Source organism: Rhyacophila brunnea, unplaced genomic scaffold (assembly GCF_057557595.1).
Source record: "Rhyacophila brunnea isolate RB1 unplaced genomic scaffold, BYU_Rbru_1.0 scaffold_2, whole genome shotgun sequence".
NCBI classification, from domain to species: Eukaryota; Metazoa; Arthropoda; class Insecta; order Trichoptera; family Rhyacophilidae; genus Rhyacophila; species Rhyacophila brunnea.
Window position 1 is genome coordinate 20,058,149 of NW_028232859.1, and position 27,517 is coordinate 20,085,665.

The following is a 27,517-nucleotide window of genomic DNA, read 5'->3' on the forward strand; positions in this document are numbered from 1 at the left end:
TCTCGATCAGGGGAAACTGTGAGTCGGCAGGTCTGCTTGTATAATTAGAGTGTTATGTTAATATCATATAGAATAATTCTCTACTACCTCCATCTTGCAAGTATTTTACTTACTTATATATTTTTTAAAGCTTTGTTAGAATAAATGGCATAAAATTTTGCGATATGAGACAATGATAAAATAAATCATCGAATACTAACAATGCATGTGCTCTGGTGGCCGAGGTTTAAGAGGCCATTTCCATCCCGGCTGTCTCATGCGCTCCAAAAAGTAAAGTAGCGTTTCTTCCGGAGAGGTAAATGTCCTCGCATGATGACGACAATACAACCTAAAATATAAAAACAATACAATTAGAAACTTCAATACCGAGACAATATCATTTTAAATCTTCAAGATCCATTTTTTCTCACTCAAGAAATGCTAAAATTAAACTGTATCAATATATTTTATAAAGTAGGTCTAGATAATGGAATGTGATTTTACATGTCTGCCTTGAAATTAGGGTTTCCAATTGCTGGCTGAAATTTTGCATGTCCGGAAACTTGTACGTATGCAGTTCGCCGTATCACACTTCAGCGTGAAATGTTGTATCGGAAATATATGGCCGTATATTAAAGACCATCCATCCCTCTTTGGGTTGTATAGCACTGACATAAAATTCATGTCTAAATAAAACACGGTTCTTGTCGGTTTACACTTTACAGGAAGCCAGCAGCAAACAAATTTTGAAAATAACCGATATACTGGATTATTTGTTAGGTTAGGTTAGATTTTCATTATTGCATTCATGAATTTTGCCAAAATCAGCTATGAAAATTGAATTAATGTTCATATTGAATCTAATAAAATTATACGGTTATCTCTTTCCGATAATAAAGCTCACAGCGAACTGTGCCACGGTGAAATGTTTTACGTACAATTTACACGTAACCGAAATTTTGTCCTATTTATTATATCGTATAGGTACCAAAAATTTTATATAAAATTATCATGGCAAATACGAAACACAAAATGTTGCAGTTCATCCAATATTATGACCCAGAATATGATACATAATATATTTTACTATTATGTCATTTATTGTTAAAATTAAAGGTATAATGCACATAAACATGATTTTAAAAAGTTTTATTACCATGTACCAAAATATAGCTTTATTCACGATTTTTCAAATGACGATACTTACCTATAATTATGATTATAATATACACGATCATGTCAATAGGGCGTTATTATAAATTACTAGAGTGAGAATAATACTAATCTAATCATTAGTCTCATCTATATGGAAAGGGTTTTGTTAAATGTTTTTCTGATCATACAGCAATCTTTTGACCATGTCTCCACGATCCTGAGAAGATCATTATTGGCCACCACAGAGGTTTGTATTAACAGATTTTTGTTTTTATTAAAAATGGATGTTAGCCACTTGCTCAACCTATTAAGGTCCACACTCTGACTCCAAACCAGTGTTATCATTTTTTTCTATGTTGATTATATTACAAAAGGGTAAAAATTATAGTATTTCTGAAAAAACTATACTACAGGAACATTTTTCATCTCGAATTCTTCAAAATTATAGTATTTTTGGCATATTTGCGTAAATTTATAATTTTTACATTTTTCTATAGAACTATATAGTAATTATTATTGAACGGTCTACAACACTACTCCAAACACACTTTGAAAAAAATATGTGTATTTGCCAGACCCAGGATTTGAACCTGGGACTCACAACATCATAAGCTGACGCTCAAATCTTAAATCAAATTGGGATGGACGGGCAAAATAACTAAAATTTACCAATCGGGATGAATACGCCATCGTGACCCTTTGAAGAAGTGTGATGCATTGCTTCCTTTTAAGTGATTTCGGTGGATATCATCTTCAGGCCGTAGAGATAACCTTTGTAAACCGTATGGCTCCGGTAGAGCTACCACGAGAGAGAACGGTGATCCGGCAATACCTGTCCAGAAATACTGACGCCGTATTCTCGATACACGTTTCTACACAAACAGAAAACAATATAACAATAATTTTATATCCCCATCGACTTATTGTATTACATATTGACATTTCTAAAAATAATTACAAAGTTAATTTTTAGGTTGATTAATGGTAATTACAACGTTTTTTAATGTGCCCGTGATTTGTTTAGATATTATAATGTATCATATCATACCATATCGTCGAAATGATATTTCACTTGGAACCATCGACTGCCATTTTTCTGATTGATTACTTCGCTGCGAAACTGAAAACAAAAATATGGACGATGAATAATCCATGAATATTACAAGTGTAATGAATTAATCGATGAGAGAGATTTTATTTTGCTATCACCACTGGAGATGCTCCTTTACACTTCAGTCATTCATGAAGCCACACAATAGTAAAATAAAACGTCATTGTCTGCAAACCACCTCATACCGATTGATTTATGCTAAATATCAAAATCAGTTCTGAATGACTAAAGCCTATAATAAATTTGCATAAAAAGCATTTCCTATATAATAACTCGATACAATTATCTATCCTACCTCACTATTGAAACTATGAAACGTAAAAATGGAATACTAAAGTGATTAAATTTATTCAAGTCTAAACATAAGCTTTAAAATATTCAATTGCTAAGGATTTTATCAAATATGAGATATAACAAAAGATCTTCATGGACAAGACCCTTTTCGAACTAAATATTATGACTAATACCCTGTTCACACGTGCATGGATTTACTGCTGACGGTAGGTACATATTATCGCGGCCATAACAAAAAAAAATGCACATGTAAACACGTATTATCATGCAAATTGCAAGATTGCATGCATGGATCAAAAAAGTTCAGAAGCTTCTGAATTTTCACGCGACAATTGAACTGTGTGATATCTGCGCCTATGCAGTAGAACGACAGTGGCGAACCTTCTGAAAAAATACGAACTACACCGCGCAAAGCATTTTGACGCTTACAATTTTTCACTACCAGTCAAATAGCACTATACAATGACAACAACCCATCTCGCTTGCGCTTAAAGAATGGTATTGGTGAGACAGTCAGCACTTTTACGTGTATACAGTTATTATCGCGATAGTTTATAATACACACTATTGTTGAAGTAAATCCATGCACGTGTACCGGCACTATTATCACGTCTAGAATTAATTTTATGATAACCAATGCGACTGAAGAGACGAAGAACGTGTGCAGATCGACAATAGGGCAAGAACAACCAAACTTATCATGTTCTTGCTCTCGACACGGTTTACTGTTTAGGAGAAAATCATTTCCAAGAAATTATACAAAACACAAGTATTAATAAAATATAATTGTAATGTCTTGTAAAAAAAGTTTTTTTTTCCTCTTTCAGTAATTTTTTTAGTTATTTTTATTTCTCGTGGTCTTGGGTTTTTTAATATAAATTGTGGAAGTAATACTTAAAAATTAGAATTTATCAATAGAGATGAAGTAATGAAGGCGATCATGATCATACCTGAATCAGTTCTGGGTCAAAAACCCTTGGAGCACTTCCATCATCCAGGAGTTCTACCTCTACCATATCTACACTGTTGTAACTAGGCTTAAGAATCCCTTGGAACTAAAAATTAACATAGATTGCATATTATTTATTATAACAATTACATTTTTATAATACATATTATAAAGATAAAATTGTATAGAATGAACAACGCTCTGTTAAATTCTTACCACTGGTCTAAGGTCTGGATGGATCAAGATGTACCCATTGTTGGTGACGATAAAAGCATAACCGTTAACTCCCAACTGTAACAAGTAAAATAAACTTTCAAAACTATAATAGGCCATTTTAACAAAATATTCGATCAACGAACTTGTATAGATATATTCCTCATTATAGATATTGGTGTTAATGAATTCATATTCGTTTACATAATATTACTTATTTGCTTCGTCGAGGGACATTTTTGTTACACGACAGTTTGTTTGGATTTAGATTTGGTATTAAATAAATTTTAATCACTGGTAATAACACTATTTATTTACTTACATGTTTGCAGAAAGGTTTATTTTGGAATTTAGAATAATCCATACGATATTACATTTTGTTATATGCGTAGATGGAAGTTGTGAATTTGTAAAGACGTCTACATATGATGGCTGGCACCGGCGATAGAGAATGAATTTATGATGGTAATTAAGATTTGTAGAATTTTATCGACGAGCGGCAGCAACATCCGCTATTGTAGTTGGCCACTACACTGAATAGCAGTGGCGAAGGCTCCATAGTAGGCGATTATTTAAAGCCTACCTTCTAAGAAAAATAGATCTTCAAGTGACTAATTTAATTTAAAAAATAAATAAATATACAGAAAAATCCATCCAATTCAGAGTCATCTATCGTCAGCATTTAGAAGTTTTATTTTATTTAATAAGGTTTATAACCATATACCCATACTAGCGCCACCTGGATTCAACTATATTATGAATTAATGTGACCCCTTTTCCAGATCTGTTTTGTATGACTACAGTCTCATGGGGCCAACCACTGTCTGGCTTTTTATTCCGAAATCATAAGTTGTTTAGTCTGCGCTTAGATCGCTAGGACACATTTATTCAAAATAATTATTAATAAGATAATTTAAAAAATAATTTCAATGGGATTCAATCACATATAAATATTGATTGTTAAAAATATAAAATAATTTATCTCGCGATTTTTATTTATCAGTTATTTATACCAAAGTCTGTGTTTTAAATATAGAAGTATTTTAAAATGTCTAGTTTTACGGGTTAAATTATAAATTGTTATGGAACATATTATACACAACAACGGATATTTTCAAAGATGATAGGTAATATATTTTGAGCGTAGGTATGTTACGTTTATAAATGTTTAGGAAAAAACATAATTCAAACTAATTGTTTATTTATAAACTAATTGAACTTTTGAAATTGCAGCGATTTAGTGTACCTATTCATCAGTAGTAATATTGGGTTATCTTCTTATTTCCCGTAAATATATCTGACAAGCGTGGTTACTCCACAGCCTACCTCTTTCCAAAAGTCACCCTTCGCCACTGCTGAATAGTGTATAACATATCAAGAGTAAGAATACTGCAATACTCACCATTCTATTAAAAGAGATTCACTAACACATTTCAAAATTCATTTTGAATTTCTGATTCAATTGAAAACAATTAAAGAAATCATTCATGTAGTGTTACTTATCTGCTATAAAGCACTACTGAATGGATAGTAGAAAAGCATGGTCGAGTGCAGTGACTAGTGAAGAGGAAGATCTGATGGCATGCCTCAGCGCCAGGGTTGACACAAGAGCGATAGTTAATTAACAGGAAAGATGAAAGAAAATAATGCAAGAAAACTTCAAAGTTACAATCAAATTTGATCAAACACTTTATTTTTTACATGGCTGCAAGTTATTCATGTCCTAGATTGATATTATTACATTTGGATTTGCAGATCACAGTACATATTATGAAGAAAACTACGATACATTGTAGGTTTGAGGTATGAGTACTATGAAAGACAAGGATGGATTACTGCCACAATGTGGTACGAAACCAAGTCAAATGGTTGGAAGCTTCTCTACACAAATACTAATAATAAATTATGAAATAAACAAAAAAAAATTATAAAAGTCAAACCATTCAGTTGCGACAAACTAATACTTCAGTTGGTAATTTTTTGATAATTTAGCTGTCACTAATCAAACTCTTCCCTTCACTAATGTACTCTTTCCAATGGAATGAAATTTAAGGATAAGAGATGGAAATTATCCATGCCTATGGCCAATTAGGTAGAAAAACGTCTTAAACTTATAATTTGTAATGTCCACAATATGTAAAATAAATTAAAATTGAAATTAAATTGAAATTAAAGATTTTAAAGAGTTTAATACCTGATGGGGCATCATGAGAGCTTCTATATCTTTGATGGGAACGTCAATGCCAGCGACTCCAAGCAAATTAGCAATCCTCGACTGCAATAATACAAACACAGCATTAGATATAATTAATCGATCAATGTATAAGTCTCTCCTGGAGAGAGAAAACACATTGATTTTTATCCAATAATTTATATGACGCTATCAAATTAAAATAGATTATTTTAAGTTATATTAAGAATATGCAATTAAAAAAATTTGATATATTTAATTTCAGTCTAAGATTGACAGAATTGAACTATAATAAATTGATTAAAACACTGATCAATATGTATATTTATTAAACTTAATAGATTATAGACAGATGAAATGATTTTAGAGATATATAATTAAATATGTACTTATTGACTTTTATGTTAAAAGAATTACTTATAAAATATGTAGTTATATTGGATATAATACCTATTTCCAAGAGGCAAAAGTTCATCTTTACATGCTTGACACATTCAGCGAATTGTTAATGATTGCCTGTACACTAGGCATGTGCATGTAAAGGTGAATTTTGAACTCATGTAATTCATTGGTCATACTCTAGTTATAAATTTATTGTAATGTTAAATAGAAAATATTTCTAAATGGTAAATAATAATAATAACTGTTTATCACAATAAATATTACTTAAAAATATACTAATACTAATTATAATATGATTTTTATCTTCGGCTACAACACTATGAAAAGGTTTCATTGACAAATTGTGATTTAATATCATAAACAATATTTTTAAAAATACAAAAAATAATAACTCATCAGTTTAAAGAAAATGGAGAGAATTTTCAGCATTTTGTTTGTTCGAATAAGATTTGACTACCGAATTCAAATTTAGTTTTTTATTCTGTTTGAAAAAATAAAATTTTATAAACACCTACTTCAAAAAGGTTTCAATTTTTCAGGTGATTCAGACACAGTAAACCTAAATGATGTGAAATATTAAATGGTCATACCATTCTCATGAAAGATATATTATGCTGTTCCATTTATTGACTCGACATTCCGGTGTAAATCTTTTCTGCTTAACAAATAATAGTTGTTACCAACTCATTCAGGGTTAGACCCATACTTTGCATCCAAACACACATTGAAAAAAGAGTATTTGAATTTGACCCGCGACGCGCAGATTGTGCAAACGACGGGTGCCGAACAAAACATAATTTGTCATAAAAATTGAACATGCGTCCATTTAATGTTATGTTTATTGTTATATTAGAAATAATATTAATATATTCATTGACATGTTTTCTTTTTCGAGTATAGGTATACGTAACGTTTTTTAGTCATCTTTACACGATTTAAGAATACATTCCTCCGACGCCATCACAAAACAAATTGACGTGCTCACATCTCAACTACCGCTCTCTGATTGGCAACGAGTGCGAAATTTCATCCCACCTATTGTTGAAAATTATTAATTGCCGTTTCACTGATGTATGCTTTTAAGCTAATGCAGTGTTTTCTATAGTGCTTGTAACCCTAGTGGCAGTCAAAAGATTTTAACATTTTCTTTAGTAATTCTTGGTCATGTCAGGTCAATGATCATGGTTAAAGGTCAATGGTTAAAGGTCAGAGAGCCAGAGAAAGACCTCCCTCCAGATCGGCAGACCAAATGGAGATACAGGCCCTGTGTGCCGCTGAATGCCTAGGGATATGAAACGAAACCGTGGAGAAGGCCGTCAGGCGGCCAAATCATCCAAATCACAATCCAATAATGAAAAAGAGATCAGTAAATCATACTAGATATAGTTATGAAAATATTCATTTATTTACCAAATGGTGCATGCATTTAAAAGTAAAATGATTTTGTGTATAGATGTCATTAATACGAGAAAAAAAAATACTAACATTTGAATCGTAAAGGAAATTGTTAAAGTGGGGTCATCCGGTAAAATTCATGTCTCATTTGTTAGTTAGTTAGTATATTGAGACATTGATTTGAAAATTTCATATAAACACCATATTGATGGAAACATTAGTGAAAATATTAATATTTAAGCGGATAATCCTCACTTTTCAGTGAAGTAAGGCTGAGTAGATTATTTAAGAACATGTAAATGGGTTTAATATATTATATTTTTTTGCATTTACCTACTTCAAATTTTCTCCATAGTAACAATTTTTTTTAAATAAATATTGTCTGACATTATTAATCATAAACAAGGAATACTTTTGTTGTCATACAGATGAACGTTCATACACGGCAAATAAATAATGAGAAAGAAGAAACAGTATTTGATGTCAGGTATTGCGTATGCGCAATCGTGTTTGTCACACCTTCGTGAAATACTGTTGCATTGGTCATCCATCATTCATAAAAGTATTTACAAAAATATTTCAAACGGAATCTTCAACGTCTGTACATAAGTTCATTACACTAGCTAGTCATCTCTGAAAGTAAATAAACATTAAACACTAACTAGAAAACGTGTCCCACTGGAATGTAACTATGTACAATGGCAAATACTCAATAATAATAAAAGTTAATTATTCTTATTCGGCTAGATTATAAAGAAACATTTTCTACACGAGCTTTAAATATATCTGAACAGCCGCATTTTGAATTTCAAAAGAAACATCTGAGAGTAAGTTAAAACCAACTCTTGGTGCATAGTTGAGTCTATGCAAAGAACTCGTACAATAATACATGAAACTCAAATAAATTGCTTCTACTCTTTGTCATGTGTGCCATGTAATTATCTGAACTATATGACCCAAAGAGAGAGAGAGGTGTCATTATGTACTCTCCCTGTCTCTGCTTTAAACACTTGATTCATTGTTATATCTTGTAAAACTCGTAAATCCCATATTGGTCAAAATGAAATTGTTGTTTAATAGGTAGGAACACCAGTATTTAATATTGAAAAATTATTCCACAAAACCTGCAAAATTCATGTCCATCCAATGGAAAAAATTGGGAATAAAAGGTAAATTAATACCTTGTTCGTTCCTAATTGGATCAGATGGGTCACCCGATGGTTGTATTTTATTACATTTTTTTAACAATGAATAGTTAGCTATATGCCCAACCCACAGAATCCTTGCGCATTGAAAAACAACAACTATTTTTTTGGCCAGCCACAGATTTGAACCTGCGACCCACAGCTTCATATTTATACAAAGACAGCGGCTCTACCTGCAAGGCCGATGTGGGTGCAATCATTGTTATTTATTTTATATATAAAATTCATTTAAAATAAAAATTAAAAGATTTTTACTGTCTCCTGTTTAATGTTTTGGATTTACGAGGTTTCCATGATAGAACAACTGTTTGTTATTCTGTATTTGAGACAAAACCGCAATTACAACTATGCAAACTGTAAATAAAAATACATACACTGAAATATTTTAGTATTTATTCATTTCATTAATACAACAGATTGACTTTAGTTCAGTTATATTTGAAACTCAAATATGATTAGTAATCCCCGATCCTGAAATCAAAAATACCCTAGCGGTCTACTAAATACATCACTCTTCGTCGTGTCCAACTAATTATTATAACTATCTCTCTACAAACTACAAGCAATAATAGTAATTATGTCGAACTTTACATAAAATCACCAATAATAACGCTAACACACCGAAATCAACTCTCAAAGAACACATATTCTGACAGACACCCCTCATAATATTATGGAGAAATAGTCCGAGAGAAGAATGTTCCTTTAGCGGTTAAATCCAGTGTTGTAGCATCGATATGCATGTAAAATTTTCTGTCAAAGATCTAGGAGACTGCCACGACTTCTATAACTGCCGCTACGAAATGAATTACTTTCCTATGGCTCCCAAAAGTCGGGCTGAATCTAGCGGGACATTATGCACACTGCTAGAGGGGTTCAAAAACAATTAATAATTATCAAAAATGAAAAAAAATGTCAACTTCAATCAACGGAATGAGATACTGTTCGGTGATATACCTCTGTTATTATTTTAACCCAGTACGCTTCGTTAATGAGTATATTCTCTGTGAAGTTCTAAAGAAAAAGTACCAAAATAAATCATTAACATGAGTATAGTAGCAATAAACCATCAATAATACAATAACTTATAACAAAATTTAAGCATCCATGTAGAGAAAATTCATTAAAATTATTCAAGTAGAACTATGTAAAACTTTGAATTCTTTTCAAATGCAATATAAAATGTGGAAATTTAATATCATTATATTGGTAAGGTAAAAATAAATTACTAACACTTAATAATTAAATAAAACACAATTTTTAGTAACTAATTCCACTTTTTATAGCAATTATTAATTTAATACCATTATCACTCCTAAGCGGAGAATGTCGTTAGGTTAGATTAGATTTACATTAATTAAATAAGATATTACAATAATAATTTATTGCATTCGAAAAAAATATTTTTTCTTTCTATATAAGTCATATATAAATTTTATATTTGCATTTATTTACATTGATGTGGTCTGTGTCAAAATGCATGTGCTTAGAATATTTCTATAAAATTATTAATTAAATGTCATGGCAAATTTGACAACATAAAATGTCATTTACCTTGAAATTAGACAATGACAAATCCTGAAACAGTTAGATTTTCATGAAGTTCTTATTATAATGTATTTAACAACGTAAAAAATACACTTACCGCGTTCACCCTAAGATCAAACACCGGCATAGAAATAGAAGTCATTAGTTGGTAAGGCTGTAAAGACCCCTCGTGTTGGTCTTCTTTCTAAAAATACATTTAATGTCGAAGTAATGAGTCATATTCATATAAATAAAAGATACTTGAAGATAGCATGTTGCATTTTAACTGCTGTAGAGACCGACAATTATATCTTGAGGTGCTGCAGTTAGAGGAATTATTAGCTAGCAACACACTGCCAAGACTCACACTGCGGCACTAGCCTCAAGTTATAGTTATCGATTTATAGCAATACACGCAATGGATTTTATCTTATGCATGCGTTCCTTTAATTCCATATAGGTATTATATGAAATTACGCGAAAGCTAGCTCGCATAGTAAAAAATAATTTATGCCTCTCCTGAACATTTCCAAAAAATGGTTCATTCACGGTACTTATTGTAGTTCAGTGATATCCCGTGTGGGCAGGCAGACCATGTGCCGCAGTTATTCAAAGGGCAGCACACCCGAGGAGGAATCGATCCGTTGATAGAATTTACACATTTAAATTTTATATTATAATTATTTTTTGATTAAAATATTTAATTGGGTTTACTGTTTAACAATGATCTACGCAAAACAGCAAGTTTTATATATAAATAACGCATGTGCTATTTTGAAATGAATTGATAACAAATGAAATTCACTACTCCGGTAAATGCATTCATTGAAAAACACTGAAAAGTATCCAGATGTTGATGAAATTGTATAGATAGAATGACTAAGTTAGGATCAGTTTAGCAAGTGATTTATTGTGTAGGTCTTTTCATGGGTTTCTATTGTACAAAAACACTGACCGTTTCAACAATAATTTAATAAACTATATTTTTTTTTATTCAACGAATAAGACAAGATTTGAGAATGTAACATTCTATATATTGAACATACATAATTTGAAAACATGCTGGAAAAGCATAGTGGCACAAACCCAGCAGATACAGGTTCAAGTCCCGTCGGGTGTAGTATTTTTTTTCTACAAAAAGATGTTTTCTAGTTCGTTTGCACGTTTGTCATGAACGTGCACGAGATGTTTTCAAATTATGTATGTTCAACAATAATTATTGTAAAATAGGATACTTATATATTATTAAGCATCAAGATATAATGTTTTGAGAAAAAAAAATGTCAGTGACAATTAAAGTGTTATCACAGAAAATTAGTTGTGTTCCCTGATTATTATTAATAGTTTTTACTAAAACTATGGGAAGTATATTTTTTTGTTGCATTATAACATTTTTGATTTTAAAACAAGTAGGTAAGTGTAAAAAACTAAAATCAAGAATAATAAAACGAAAAAAAATAGGTAATGCAGGTATTATTATTGCAGGTTGTTATTAGGTATGTTATTAAAAGTTGAAAACCGATTCTGATCCCAAGGAGAAATTAATAATCGAAATCAATAAATCCACCAAATTATGTATACCGGGAGGGTGGCATTATCAGTCTACCTAGCGTCAGCACTTTGCCTAGGGACGTCACTGTTGTAGTTACACTGACAATATTATTACAGGAGTTCAAGTTCAGTTGCTTCATGCGGCACTGGCTATTTAACTTGTACCATTTGCAACTATAATAACAAATGATGAAATTAAACCAACCTGTTTCTGCCTAATACAAAATCGCCTATCCTGCTCGTGCTTAGATTTGAAGACGGCACTGTTTTTACGGTGAGCCATGACACGATCGCGCTGTTCCTCAGATTCTTTCACTTCCCACAACCAATCCGTCATCTTTGGATCCTATTATTGAAATCACAAAAAAAATTATTACATCACTGTCAAATAAATACACACACATACACTGTTATATTGAAATATTAAATTACCCAAGATGTTGGACTGTGCTTATAGAGGGAGCGTAACCAAATAAGTCTAAAACCTGTAAGTCAACCCAAAATGGGTTTACAATGAAATTATGTACACTTTGCCGCAATGCGCATACATAACAAGCTTTGCATAGGCCATACTTGGAAATAAAAATAACCCAGTGAGTATTTTTATCAATAAGTACTTCAGTTTATTCACTTCAAATAATTGCCAGAATATGAAGCAAAAGAAAAATCATGACACTGATCTTTGTGCTGTATCCAATCTTGCCGCTGAATCTAATTGATATTATTACTGACAATCAATATGTGAATTTATATATCATACAAAATCAACGGGTTGAGTGAATAGCTGACAGCCAATTCTCATAAAAAATGTAAAAGTTGTATACAAAGTATGGTGATTCTGGTGAGTGGAAAATAAATGGTGATTATTTTTGTTTATGTTGTGACTTGTTTGAAGCGTAGTAAATAAATGACCTTTTAAATGAAACACTTTTTATTTGATTGTAACTTTACTATCTGGCCTATACATAGTATCCTTACACATTAGCGTTGTCAAAATGTCAAAAATGCTGGGTTTCCTATTTATATACATTTAGATATAACGGCAAAGTGGCACCACCATTCGGGCGTTTGTGGCATTTGTAATCTTCTAATGCGTAAAGAGACTGAAGGTAAAATAGTTCACCCACTGTTTATTTATTTCAGCCACCACAAATCCATAAATTCCTATAGAAAACAGTTAAAATGAAACATGAACAACAATATAAAAACAATGTACCTAATACGTATATTAAGCATTTTTGTATTTCAATTGTTTTTTCAAGAATAATTACTGGAAGCAAACCTATATTCATACTGGTATATAGACTCAAATAACTCAGGTCAGTCTAAATAGCCATCATAACAGAATGGCCCTTGGTCCTACCGTAACATCAGCATACACAGGAGTCCAAATAACAGGGTGACGATCACCCCAAAGCACCAATGGCCGGGCCATAACGGGGATGTACTGCAAGACTTGTTCGCGGACCTCCGCCAATGTACTCAGTTGAACATAGTATCCCCTGTTCGCACACGCCATCCATTTTATCTCTCGCACATCTGTTGCCTAAAACAATCATAAAAGAATATCAGTATATTTTTAAAAGCACGTGATTGTAACAATAATACGCCTTCTTAACAATAATTGAGACCTGAGAATGTGTATGGTTAGCTGTTATGTTCTCCCAATCCTTTGGTGCGTCATGGAAATATGGTCACCAAACCATGAGATGCCACAGAGTGTTAAGGCTTTCAAGGTGTGGCTATATGACGTATCCTCAAATTTCCGTGGGCTGACAGGGAGAACAACTGTTGACATCCACAAAATAATAAAAAAGGATTATGCAGTTCTGCGAAGCATCACTGCCACATTACTTCGGACAGATTATGAGAGGACAAAAGCACAGCATTGCCCAACTCATTATCCAAGGAAAGATTAATGGTAAACATAGCAGAGTATGCTGGTGCATTTTTTTGGTTTAACAACCCCGTGATTGGTGTTTACATGAGTACAGCTCCACTGAACTGTTCCGGATAACAGACGATAGAGCAAAGTTCGCCCTAGCGGTATATAGTTATAGAGTATTATAGAGTGTCAAATGTATTGATGAAATAATCGAATCAATGACTATTATAGAACAGTGACCGATATCATATCTAATTTGACAACTTCACGTCACTCTATCCTTCATTAATTTGTAAGTTGATAATAAGTGAAACATAATAAATATATATATTTTCAAGGGTTTGTTACTTACTTCTCTTCCGATAAGATATGTGAATACTCTGACTGGCATAAAAGGCCTCTCCTGCCAGTTGTATACTTCAAATATCTCTTTAAAGTTGTAGGGAACCCCATCGGAGACCAGCATAATGGCTTGATTACAGCGGGCCCCCTCTCTCTCATCCCGATAAGACTCCAGCAACTGGAAAGCTCTTGTTAGTGCCGCAGAGAAGTTTGCTATTCCTATTGTGTCAATGCTTTCCATACCAAGCTTCAGTTCTCTCACGTTAGCCAAATTTGCCTGAAAAATATTATTTTATTGAAAATTATTAAAACTTTCTAACAAAATATCAAGAATTCCTGAGTATCATGAGAATTATGTTCAAGAAAATAAAAGGCTCTTAAAGATGATTACTGGAACAAATTCTCAGTACAAAATGAAAAGAGAGATAAGTCTTAATATCACTACTTATCAAAAGACTCAGAAGAAGATTGAGTTTTGGACAACTTTGTATGTGAATTTCAATGTTTCTCTGTAAAATTTACGAAGTCAAACATGTTGATTCGACTTGTCTTCTTTTTCCTTGGACCGATTGGACCATTTAGATCCAATCAGGTCTTGCACTTTAAAAAACAAACAAAACTACAAGAGACAAGTTGATTTTTTAATTTAATTCAAGCATATCTTCAATGTGTCAATGTGACAATAAAGACGTTCAGGACCACTCCCTTAGAAAACACATTCAAAAGGTTTTACTTACACACTGGTATTTCAGATTTTTGGTGATTGTTCATCTAAATTCTTTGTACAAAAAAAAATTAAGTTTGAAACACATAAGGCGTTTTACAAAGTTACTGGCAGATGCATAATATTCCTACAAATGAACTTGCAATGCAAATAGACTTATGCTAATGGGAAACATTCTTAGCATAATTTTCATATTATGTAAAGACTATGTCTATGATAGTTTTTCTTCTTTTTCAGAACAAATCCATTAGGCATAATAAATATTTGAAAGATATTAACCTGAACGAGGGTGTCTGTAAAACAGGGCACCACTTCCGTAACGTTATCATTAAACGTGAAAATGTTGACAAAGTCATTGTTTCCAAGCGTGTCGAGAATATTTGAAACAACATGGCGGGCAATATCTTTTCTCTGTCCAGTCATTGAACCGGATCCGTCTACCAGGACTACCACGTCCTTTGGACTGGTGGCTGCTTCTATATACCATGAACGGGTGCGGCAGTCAAAGAGGTCCACTGGCTCTTCTTTCCAGTTCATCGCTGCAATAATAATTAAATAGTTTATTTGAAATAATTACAAGATAAAAAGAACTTTTTAAATACCACATTTTTAAATTTTCTGTTGAATCATATAGAATTGACAATTCTATAAATACTTTTTTTGTACTTGATAGAAATACTGAATAAATATAGAATACTGAAATGTCATTTTGACATTTCATATTGATTTCCATAGTAACGCACGTATATATTAATAATTTAGTTGCTAGGACCCCCTTAGCAACCAATAATAGTATTTTACTTTTTACGAATTTTTTCCGAAATAACTTTCATACAAAACAGAATTAACTGAAAATGAATTCAATTCTGCTTAAAGATGGCTAAAAGTATTAAAAGAATACATTGTCGTCGTGTTCTGATATATTCTAAAAGTTTTAAATGTCTAGCTAGTCGGGAAAATCTTCAATCGTCCAATACAAATCTTGGACAAACAAGAAAAAATTTGTACTGGACAAACAAGAATACTAACTAATAAAAACGTGGCAAATAGCACGTGCGATTGTTGAATATGATTTATAAAATATATTTTTTCATCAGCATTTTTATATAATATGTTCATTTAAGTAGTCATAGCTTATTTCAAACCTGGAAAGTGTCTCATAAACCCTGTTGAACTACCAAAGTACTGCCAGGACAATGAAGGATCCCCACGATAATTATTCAGGAAAATGGAATCTAGGTTTTCTGACCATTTGATGGCTTTTATCACTTCTGGAGCTGGAAAATTATGGAAAAGATCATAAAGCAAAGGTGTTATAAAGAGGACTGACCATGCTATTAACAAAGTTTTGTGGGCTTTGCTTCACTGTCATATCGCATCTTCTCCTCTGGGCGAGGCTATGTTGTCGAAGCCCTTTCTCCAATTTCCTTTAAAAACTTTTCAATCTTACCGAGGTCTTCTGTATTTCCTTATTCCAGAGCATGTTTGAGCTCCTCAACATTCTCAAGATCATCTATCTGTTAGTCACAGCTCTACGACACTGTGTCGTAAAAATGTAGGGTATTCTACTTATATGTGTGCAACACTACATATTCATCGCAGAGGACTGCCTATGTTTAAAATTGGTTATCATTTTATAATAGTAGTTATACATTTTTATAGAATATATTGACATTTAAGTGACATTGCAGATACATATTATTATTATGTTCTTAAAACTTGAGTATTTATATATTCAGGCTATCTTAGTATAAGCATAGAGAAATTCTGAGAAGGTATTGTAATACAACTACTAAGAAATAGTTCAAATAATGTAGGACAAAAGAAATTGACTTTAGTAGGTCTTTCAGAAAAGATTACATGTATTGAACAATGATATTTTTTTTTATTGACGTTTGTTATATGGCAAGTATAATAGAAGGGGGTTGATAATTTTTTACAGATAGCCCAAAAATTGAAGCATAGCCACTACCAGTTTTGAATGTTCCCTAACTGAAAACATATGTTTTTTAAATTTTATTTAAAGGGAGATAAAATTACATTATGTTTCTACGTGAAATACTTACACCAATCATATACATTGGTTGGTATGTGTACACTGCTGAAACTGGTATTGACAGGAATATTTCTAAAGCGTGGATTCGGAGTCAGCTCAACCTCTCTGATGATAGGTGGCTTGGGGTCATTCTCCCCTACCATTTCAGGCTCAGCAGTGGTTGTCGGCTTCCCCGCAGGCCACGGGTTTTCAATCAACTTGCTGTTATAGTAATCAAACTTCTCAGAGACAATCTCGAACTGCTGACTGACAGCCATGTTCTCCGCTGCGTCCATAATCCTCTCCACGGCGCTCACTTTCAGTTGCATCATGTTGTGGATGTCTGACGCCATCTGCTCCACCAGCTTTTTGCCATCGCGTAGCTCTATCTGGGCAGTCTTGAAGCTCTAAAAATATTGAATAACGAGATTATTGCACCGAAATGGTGTAGTGAAGATTTTTTACTTTACCGGAGACCAATTGATAATACCTATACTTAATGCTCTTCTTCACATTAGACCAAACAAGGCGAATGTATGCGGTGTCATCAATGGCCGGCAAATATTTGCCATTCTTCTCCAAGGGCGGCAAATCGAGGAGAATCATTATGTATATATAGAAATAGCTACCTAAACTTAGTGATAACGGAAATATCTTTCCATTAAAAAATTCAGCTCACTGAGTTTTAACAGGACTTTATTTGTTTTGTCGGGTTCGCGATGTCTAGTTTACTTCCGTTGTTCTTGGACGTCACATTCTTGGTGAACAGCAATGACACGTGCATACCTAATTGAAAATTTATCCAAATGTACATATTTACCAGTCACTCGAGAGTTTTGGAAGTTGTCAAGTGTATTTTTAAATGTACCTATCTGAAACCGTAGACTCGCAATATTGTCTATTGAATCAAAGATGACATTTAAATTAGATTTAGTGGTATATAAATCTTGTTAGTAATGTATCCATACAACACACTTCTTAGATATCGGCGTCATGAAAGGTGATAAAAAGTAGGTACTGTATAAAAAATGTGGCGGCATTTTGGCACTGCCTAGGGGCGGCATTTTGTCTAGGGACGTCACTGCAAAACGCCACACTTATGGGCTTCAGGACTGCTGGTTCCTCAACCCTGATCTATCCCCATAAATAACACTAATTTTGACCAAAATGTCCCTTGCGTTGTGGTGTTTTCCATTTGACAAGGCGGTCAGTTCGTCAGAAAGTAAGCATTTTTCACGTGATTATATAAAATCATCAAAGTGTAAAAAAATCCTAAAACAGATTGCTGCATTTTAACACTATGTGGAAAGGAGACCTTTAAAACTGTCAGCAACACGGGTATCCACGTATTTAATACTATCACTACCCTTACGTCCTTTGGGCTCATCACCTTTTGGATTCAAGATTTTAGGTAGTTAAAATATACGCATATAAGTAAGTTTTCACAGTCAGTGTCTGGAGAGTACCAAACACCAGCTCTTGTATTTATACATGGCATAAGAAAGAAGCAGTGGTGTCCCTAGGGGGTAGGCAGGTTGTGCTCTGTTTATAAGCGGCATTTTCGACAGCGCGGCAAATACAGGAACCAAAAAGAATAATAAAACATTTGAAGTTGAATTTCATGGAAAGGATAATGTTTTCATCTATATAAATATTTGAATGGTTGATAATATTATAGTGAGATAAACACCTAGTGTTTTCAATAAGTTCTGTCATTAGTACACGTCATAGTTCACGAAATTAACATTGACCCTAGGATGATAGATATTATATTCGGACTAATGGCTTTTTGGAAAATTCGCTCCAATCTAGAGGTCTCGGCTTTGCTCGCTCGCTTATCTATAGTTCAAAAAATTATTTTTGCATTCTTCTTAGAACCCGCATCTTTCATTCAAGCCATCGACCACCGAAATCGCCTCTATAGTTTTCGCATAATTTTATGCGATTACTAACGTACGGAATTACAATATATGTAGGTATATTACATGCATATACTATCAATTAAAATAACATAAATTAACCCATTCGCTACGGACCTTTTAATTACTATTTAATAATCACATTTAAATAACATGCTAATTATATATACTGACCACCTGATGGGCAACGCACCAGTTGCGTTGGACGCAGCGAATGGGTATCCTATTACCAGTGGTGTGTGGTGACCTCGGCCTTTTTTCCAAACGCACTCCGGCACTTTTACAAACAGTTCTACGTATCTATTCTATACACAAGGTTGCTATTGGCGGCTATCGAGGGTAGGTTATCATATTGATGTATTAAGGTATCATAATTGTTACAATAAGTTAGCCGTCGAAATTGTCCGAACCGAACCAATGTATATACTTTTAATTGAACCGGAACGAAACCAAAACGGAAAAAAACTGTTCGAAGCCCTGATTTAAATATTACAGAAAGAGCGCCTGCTGTACCTACCTACATTTCAAAAATGAAGAGAAGCCCGCTTGCTTCTAGCCTACTCAATTAAAAAAATATTATTTGTCATGAAAAATAATGGTAAATACACAATAAATTATTGTTTCGCAATGTCATGTTGATTACTAATTTTCTTCAATATCACAGTGAGTACCTAGGTAATATTTTTATCAATAATCTCGTGAATCTATCCAGACGTAAAATTGTCCGGGTACTGGTATCTATGTGTGGATGCTATACCAGTATTAACATAATAATATGTACATACATACTATTATTTTAATTGAAGATATGCATTTAGTAGAGATTCGTCTTTACACAACTGAATACGAAGACGAAATTCGACTAAAAAAGATATAATTATTGTTTCTCTATGTAGATTTTTTTGTCTAAATTTCTGGATTATTAGGTGCGTACTTAATTTATTTATACTTCTATGTAAAGTGTAAATAAAAAATGTTTAGACTGTTAGAAGAAGGGATCAATTCATTATATAAGTACATGAACGTTATAATGGAAAATACTTACGTCTTGAACTTCTTTCCTCCTGGTGATATATTCTCCAAAATGCCATAATTCAGCTCCAAGTTTTTCTGCCCACGCATGGACTCTGGAAAATGTATTTTATTCAAATGAACATCCATGCAATATTTTTTTTTACAATAAACGAATGAAGAATACTATTATTATGTTCATAATAGAATCTATTTGTTAATAGTTACGTTAACTTTTAGTAATAACGTTAAGCAACAATTAAATCAAATGGAATGTTAAAAACTTAAAAAAGTCTATGTAGAGTAGGTATTTTTTTTGTAAAGATGATCACATTGATCACACTATGATTTTATAATACGGCTTCTCACTTAAAATTCAATACGTACGTAGGTATCATAAAATTAGAATACGACGTACCTACTTTATACGCAAGTCGCTGTATTTCATGCATTTTATTGTAAATAAAAGTATGATTATTAAAAAAAAAACAATAATTCCAATGAATAATAATTGTCCCAGCACTAATTAACGATAATAAACTGATATCAGTTATGATTTAGTAGACAAAAAAGTCTTTATATTTTAAGACACCATACGATATCGAGTATTTTTTAATTTAATCATTCATCACCAACATTAACATAATAGTAGGTAGGTATTATCATTTTTATCCTCACACTAAATATGTTCTGAACGATTCTTATAAGAGTAACTATAGAAAATAATATTAAAAGGTGTTATTAAATTAGTAAAATAATCGTTTTCGATTTTAGATTTTTTTTTTTTTTTTTGAATTATTAGTAACCATGTCCTTGCTTTTTCGTACAAGGTGGTTGTTAGTAATTTTGAACAATCACAAACACCCAGGCTTTGAGAAAAACACATAAATGTTTTTGTCATGACCGGGAATCGAACCCAGAACTCTCGGGTGGAAGGCCAGCGCCTTACCTTATTTCTAAAAAGCCAATTCTACAAAGCTTTAAAAAAAATACCACTAATAAACCAATCAGATTCTTATTAGATTCTTTGGTACTTTCAGTAAACTTACATTGATAAAGCAAATTAGGTAGAACACAAAACACAAAATATAATAATTAAAAACCTAGGTATCTCATTTTGATTTTCTCCCGTGTAGATAGGTAGGCATCTAAAAAAGATTTCGATAAATCTAATATGGGAATCGTGGTAACATTACTTAGGTATTTTTTTTTATTTACGTGCATCACAATATTATTTACTAAAAATTCTGCCGAGTAAAATGCCCTTTATGAAAGTATGTAATAGTTTCAGAATTTTTTTTGCTGCCAGTATAATACATAGATAATACCTATGAACAATAGCCAATCGTGATGCAAACAAAACAAAGAGACTTGTTATTAATAATAAATTTTGTATTTGTAATTTAGGCAGAAGTTTATTTTAATAGGCAACTACCTAACTTGATAAAACAATACTTTATGAATACATATAAGTTTTATTCTTACAAAGCACGTTGACATATTTTAATAAACACGTTAAATCCACGTCATTACGTGGCAAAAGCTTTATAGTCTATCGCGACAGCTTTTCAGTTAAAGTTTTTTCAAAATGTTTCCAAAAGTTAACCGATTAGTTTACTTCGAACACTGGGACAGTGAGAATATGGTAATATCTACCGAAAGTTTAAGTGCATTAGTACTCTTGTGCTCAATTAATAGGTCAATAGGTGAAAGTATTCGAGAGTAAATTTCTACTTACAGGCCAAACTTGATCGTCTCCTCCTGGTCATAGGTTGAAGTTATGGGAAGAATCGTGACTAACGTCAGCGAAAACAATACACTACATAATCGCCATTCCATATTCACTTCTCTAAAACACCATTATTCGTGAATTAACGCGTTACATTCACGGACCTAGGCATTGAAGCAATATTGCCTATTCTAAATGACAATAGATGACAAATATCTCTCCCCAGGATGAGGATTGCCGCTGTCAAATACTTCTGCGCAAGTATGTTAAGTGCGCATGATCGGTATCGACGCATGCGTGCTATGTTAAGTTTAGTCACCCTCTAGCAAGGATATCCAACCTTATCCAGGGAGAGACCCTCTATTATTTTAGAGATAAAAAAAATGTTTGTAAAAATCAAAATTTAGCATGATAACAATCAAAGTAACAAATGAATTACAAGTATAGATATATTCAGGGTCGCATTTAACTTTATAGGTCCATGGTGCCCAAAAGAATATATTTTAAGCTAATACACAAATGAAAATGTAATAAATTTTACACTGAGGACTCTTTTGACATTAAATTAGATGGTGTGAACATCATTGATATTCAACAGGTATTGGTGATTTTACTTCGTAGTAATCTGGAAAAATAGTTTTCCCTTCACGGATTGATTTATTTTTCAGGCTTCGGATGTCTGCCAATTTAAAGGCCATGAGCTCAAATAATTATAGCCATAGGTACCTATTCTAAAACTATATCACTGGTTTTTAAATGATTACAATGATAACATGAATAAAAAAGTGTTGACTTAGATAGGTATCTATGCTGATACACTACAACTTTTGAGTTGATTTTTTTTCTCCAGCGCATCTATTCAATACACAAGACTGCTTTCGGCTACTACAGCAGCTATCTAGTGTAGGAAAGTATCAAAATATGAGCACTTATTGTAACAATTACAATTCGTTAGTTGTAATTTTTACAATAAGTGCTATGTTTTAACAACACCTCCCTTGGCTGTGATAAATTTCAGAGCGAGATAGTCAGTTTTGACAGTTTAGACGGCTAACTTAGTGTAATGGTTACACTTCGATACTTTCCTACCCTAGATAGCTGCCGTAGCGGGCCGAAAGCAGTCTTGTGTATAAGAATAGATACGCAGATTCTCCGTAAACATAAGCATACATTTTCACAGCGCCCGAAATGGAAAATTTTACGAACCGGAGCGCTCGATAATTTTACGAAAATATTAACATTGTTATCTAATTGTATATGAATTTTATAAAAATAAGTGTGTAAGATTTTTTATTATAAATGACATATCTAGCTCAGACAGTCAAATTAATATATCCACGAGGTAGTGCGATAATTTTGGGGTTTTTATGAACCGGAACGGCGCTCCGGTGCGTTCCGGTCCATTTCGAGCCCTGAATTTTCAATGTAAAACTTGTTCACTTATAAAAAAATAATTCTATTTAATATCTTAAATTTGGGTAGATGTGTATTTAAAATTATGTCATGTTTCCATTGGTGTGTTTAGATGCGTCTACGCAACAGCTCTACGCGACGTAGCACGCATTCGCCGCCCGATAGACCTACCACACTCTTATAACAAAAATGTTTTTATTGAATTGAATTTGTTTCTTTCAATGTATGGGTCGAATACTTAACACTAGAATATGACATGACATCTCTAACGAAAATATATTTATTTAATAATAGTTCATAGATTTATAAAAAATATGTTTTTTTGTTTCCACTTCATACTTTTCCGTAGGCGGTTCATACTCGATAACGATTGAGAGCCAGCGCTCCAGCATTCAGCTGTAGAGACAACCAATCGATTGTATTCAAACGATAACATTATCGTTTATGCGGCAAAGTTGCATAATACCAAGTATACAATATTTCTCATTAAATAATTATCAATGTTGTAATTAGTATTAATTCGGATGATCAAAAAACGTTATTCACATTAACTCCATGGTGGTTTATAGTCATGGATACACACTTAAATAAAGTGACCTTACTAGTGAACCTTGTAAATACCTAGTATAGGTTAGGTACCAACTATAAAATATAATAATAGGTACCTATGATATTTTCTTCCATCAGATTTCAATGATACCTAATGAATTGCGTCAGATGCATAGATTAATCATAAGTTGGTATATTCTTTTATACATTACATAATTCTATAGTGCTGAGTACTGTCAACAAAAAAAAAACATATAAATGATGTGTGTTTACATATTTTTAATAACATTTTATAAACATTTTACATTTTCTAATAATAAAATTATATTTTTATTAATAGGTAGGTACTTAAGAATATTTTTTTCTTAAATGGTATATAATTAATAGTTTTACAACGTCATTATTTATTTTATTTTATTTATTATTACAATACGCATTCTTTTAAAAACTCTGTATACCGTACATACATGTATGTATATACACTAAATTATACAGTAATAACATACTTAGTTAATTATTTTTACATTAAATGCTTCAGTTTAAATCGGATTAGGTATACGTTATTGTTGGTGTTACAACAAGTTAACAGCGATTAAATTGTTTTAAAAATGGCAGGTGGGTACCGATATAATTATTTAAGACCTTCTCTCAAACACCTTATTAGGTACTTATTAGACACTTAACTGTTACGACAGTCATAACGTTCATGTATAGTATAAGAATATGCAAGAAGTTAGTTTAGGTAATTTTTTAACGACAATAGTATTGCCGCCAAAAAATCTATCCATGTATAATGCTCTAAAGGAGCTATCTATAAATTATATTTTTAAAACCAAACACTTACACATCCAAGAACATACGTCACTTATTATATATTGTATCTCTCACTTGTCCAAGTAGGTACGGTACATACATCTTAAACTCTAGTACATGGCATGTTTCCAATGCAATCAACAAATTTTATGATTATCTAGATAACATGCAGGTATTTATTTTATTTATAAAATTTTCACTGAATTTGTGCCCAGAGAAACATTTTTTTAGCCTACGTAATATAATATAATATAATAGATTATATTTCTATTCTATAAAATGATTTTTCGATTTATTCACATTTTATACTCATTCATAATGACTGTATGCACTTTCAGCACAAGTTTATGTATGTACATAAGTGTAAAAAAAATATGTTCACTGGCTTACATAATTATTCATAAATTCTAACTTTCTTAATCTTTGGATGAAAATTTAGCCATACCTACGTGATAAAGTCATTGGATATAAATGCAGTACATATCCAAAAAAGGCAAATACAGGTAATTTTTGATGTACCTATGTAATAGCATCTAACTTGTAACACCATTTTTACTTTCTACAGTGATAAACGAAAGAAAAGATCTTTGAAAAAAATATACGACGCCCGACGGGACATGAACCCGTATCCACTGGATTCGCGCCAAAGTGCTTTAACAATTAAGCTATATTCCTTGAATAAAAAAAATAGTTTATTGAATACCTATTTATTGTAATGTTTTCTAAGATGAAAATTCTTTCACAGTTGATTAATAAATGATAAGGTAGGTTTTAAAAATTGTATTCAATATTTTCCGTTGCACCAATTTACATAGATTTCTCTGTAGTGCAATGATAAGAGATGTAATTACATAAATGTATCTAATAACATCGTTAACATCCCACGTTTTGTCTGAATTAACATTGCGTCATGTCACCAAAAACACAGATAGCACAATTTTACTTCGTAGGAATCACTACTTATTTTCACATCACACAATGAGTTTTTTGGCTGCCAGAAAGAACCAGCAAAGCGCCAGGACAAAAATCGAAAGCTGAAGTCCACCAGACCGCCCACAAGCTTCCACTTCATGTTCCTGTGGGAACAAATGAAAACACAATCGTTACTATACATAATATGTCAAACTAATGAAACCTACAACGGCGCCGGTTTAAATTAAATTTTCCGATATTTTTTTTTCATTTTCGCACGTTTCCGTTAAAATAGCAAATAATTTCAATGAAATGTTTTTTACTGTCGTTATCATTTGTGTCGCTAGATTTCAAAATCAGCCAAGTCCATAATGGATGAATAGGAGAAAAATACCTTTTTGTTTTCTCAAGTACATAGTCACAAGAGTGAAAGTTTATATTATTTCGATTATAAAATATTTAAAATTAATAAGTTCGATACATTTCGATAATACAGAAATGTTAGAAAGTAGTAGTTCTTCAACAATTCACAAAAAAGTCAAAAATACCTAAAGGTGGACTTGGCTGATTTTGAAATCTAGCGACACATTTATTATTGTGTGCAGTAACATTGTTTGGGGTTCTCAATACCGAGATTTTGATCAAATATAATCTAGAAATCTCAGGATTAAAAATGTTCAAATCACGGATTTCGAGGATTGCATTTTTTTTTTTTTTAAATAAAAACATGTCTTTATAATTTAATGAAATGATAGTTAGATTATACATTAAAATATATGGGAATTTCAGATAAATTCATTTAGTTTCCTAATTTTCGGTAATTTACGAGAACAGATAAAACTCTCGCGTTCGAACAAAATTATCAATTAAAAAGTTTCACAAAATATAAAGTTTCTCTCACATTATTTTATATTTATTATCTATAATTTAGATTTTTCTGCTTAATCCCGGAATTGAAAAGATACTAGCCTCCTAATGCAATCACTATATTTTTGCACCCAATTTACCTAGACCATCGGGCTTATTCTATACACAAGGCGACTATCGATCGCTAAAGTGATAAAGTGATAGTATTTATTACATATTTTTATTGAGGTATTATAATTATTACAATAAGTTAGCCGTCTAATCAGCCAAAACTGTCAATCTCGCTCTAAATGTTATCACAGCCAAGAGAGGTGCTGTTATAATATATAGCACTTATTGCAACAATTACAACCAACTTATTGTAATTGTTACAATAAGTGCTAATACTTTGATACAAACCTACCCTAAAATTGATAGTATTTATCACTTTAGCGGTGATGTGGTATATCACAGGGATATCACAGTGGTGAAGAAAATATTTTAGACGTGGGCTGCACCAATTATTAAAAGCCATACTGATTTTATCATTTCTCCCTAATAACATAATATTATTATATACTTACATAATATTTATAATTTTATTTTGGAATTGTTCTTATGTTCTTATTCTTGGACGCAATATAACTGTGAAATGAAATAGTACCTATATAATATATTTTATAACCAAGTATATTGTATTATTTTATTGAAACAACTTACACGAGGATGATCTGTGTAGCAGCCTTCAAGGCGCCTTCGCGGCAGTCCAGCCAGATCCAATTTGTGACAAGGAGGAGTCATGGTGTCATCAGGTTCGTATACCACGGGACGTGCTCCCGCGTGCAGACGTGTGTAGCATGATGGATACATCGAATTTACCACTACCATCACCAGGTTGCTGTAAGGGATTCTCTTCACGAAAAACGGCCTAGGATAACGAAGACGGATTTTTGGTGAATTCATTGAAATATTATGATATGTGAATAATCTAATTTACTTGGGAGTGGATTATATTATTATAACACCCAAAAAGGGCGCATGAAAGATGAAAGAACAATAATATCAAAATAAGTAGGTACAATAACTGATTGTCTCTAAAAAACTGGTAACTATTATGCGCGTTAGTTTTTTTTGCGTTTTATAACAATTGATAAAAAGAATATTATAATGTGTACGCATAGAGAAATATTTACATAATAAAATACGTCATTATTAATTTTATTTTATTTTATCTTACATTATAATATATTATCATGAACTGGCCAAATTAGCGATTTTTTTGTTGCCAACACAGCGGAAATAAAAATAGTAATTTCACTTTTAGAACCTTTCCCGAAATTAAATGAGCGAGACGGACCGGCCCGTGT

At 32.2% G+C, this 27,517-nt stretch overlaps 2 protein-coding genes across 7 annotated transcripts in view; both read right to left on the reverse strand.

Moving 5' to 3' along the window:
• Positions 1-21,865, reverse strand: part of stj (voltage-dependent calcium channel subunit straightjacket) — a 44,356-nt gene extending 22,491 nt beyond the window's left edge. For all 6 annotated transcript variants that reach the window (XM_085946816.1, XM_085946815.1, XM_085946814.1 and 3 more), the window contains exons 1-15: positions 21,627-21,865; positions 19,923-20,004; positions 16,990-17,365; positions 16,069-16,200; positions 15,203-15,462; positions 14,210-14,476; positions 13,336-13,518; positions 12,178-12,318; positions 10,540-10,626; positions 5,896-5,976; positions 3,705-3,779; positions 3,490-3,594; positions 2,183-2,254; positions 1,804-2,006; positions 201-328 (exon numbers count right to left, since the gene is read on the reverse strand). In XM_085946816.1, the coding sequence (XP_085802942.1) occupies positions 201-328; positions 1,804-2,006; positions 2,183-2,254; positions 3,490-3,594; positions 3,705-3,779; positions 5,896-5,976; positions 10,540-10,626; positions 12,178-12,318; positions 13,336-13,518; positions 14,210-14,476; positions 15,203-15,462; positions 16,069-16,200; positions 16,990-17,365; positions 19,923-20,004; positions 21,627-21,727 (2,293 nt within the window). In that variant the 5' untranslated portion in view covers positions 21,728-21,865. The remainder of the gene's footprint in view (positions 1-200; positions 329-1,803; positions 2,007-2,182; positions 2,255-3,489; positions 3,595-3,704; positions 3,780-5,895; positions 5,977-10,539; positions 10,627-12,177; positions 12,319-13,335; positions 13,519-14,209; positions 14,477-15,202; positions 15,463-16,068; positions 16,201-16,989; positions 17,366-19,922; positions 20,005-21,626) is intronic.
• Positions 21,866-24,951: 3,086 nt separating this feature from the next.
• The window catches only part of Ca-Ma2d (Ca[2+] channel Muscle-specific alpha2/delta subunit), a 28,767-nt gene continuing 26,201 nt past the window's right edge, over positions 24,952-27,517 (reverse strand). Inside the window, exons 17-18 of the mRNA XM_085946390.1 lie at positions 26,871-27,078; positions 24,952-25,468 (exon numbers count right to left, since the gene is read on the reverse strand). Coding sequence (XP_085802516.1) covers positions 25,364-25,468; positions 26,871-27,078 — 313 coding nt within the window. The 3' untranslated portion in view covers positions 24,952-25,363. The remainder of the gene's footprint in view (positions 25,469-26,870; positions 27,079-27,517) is intronic.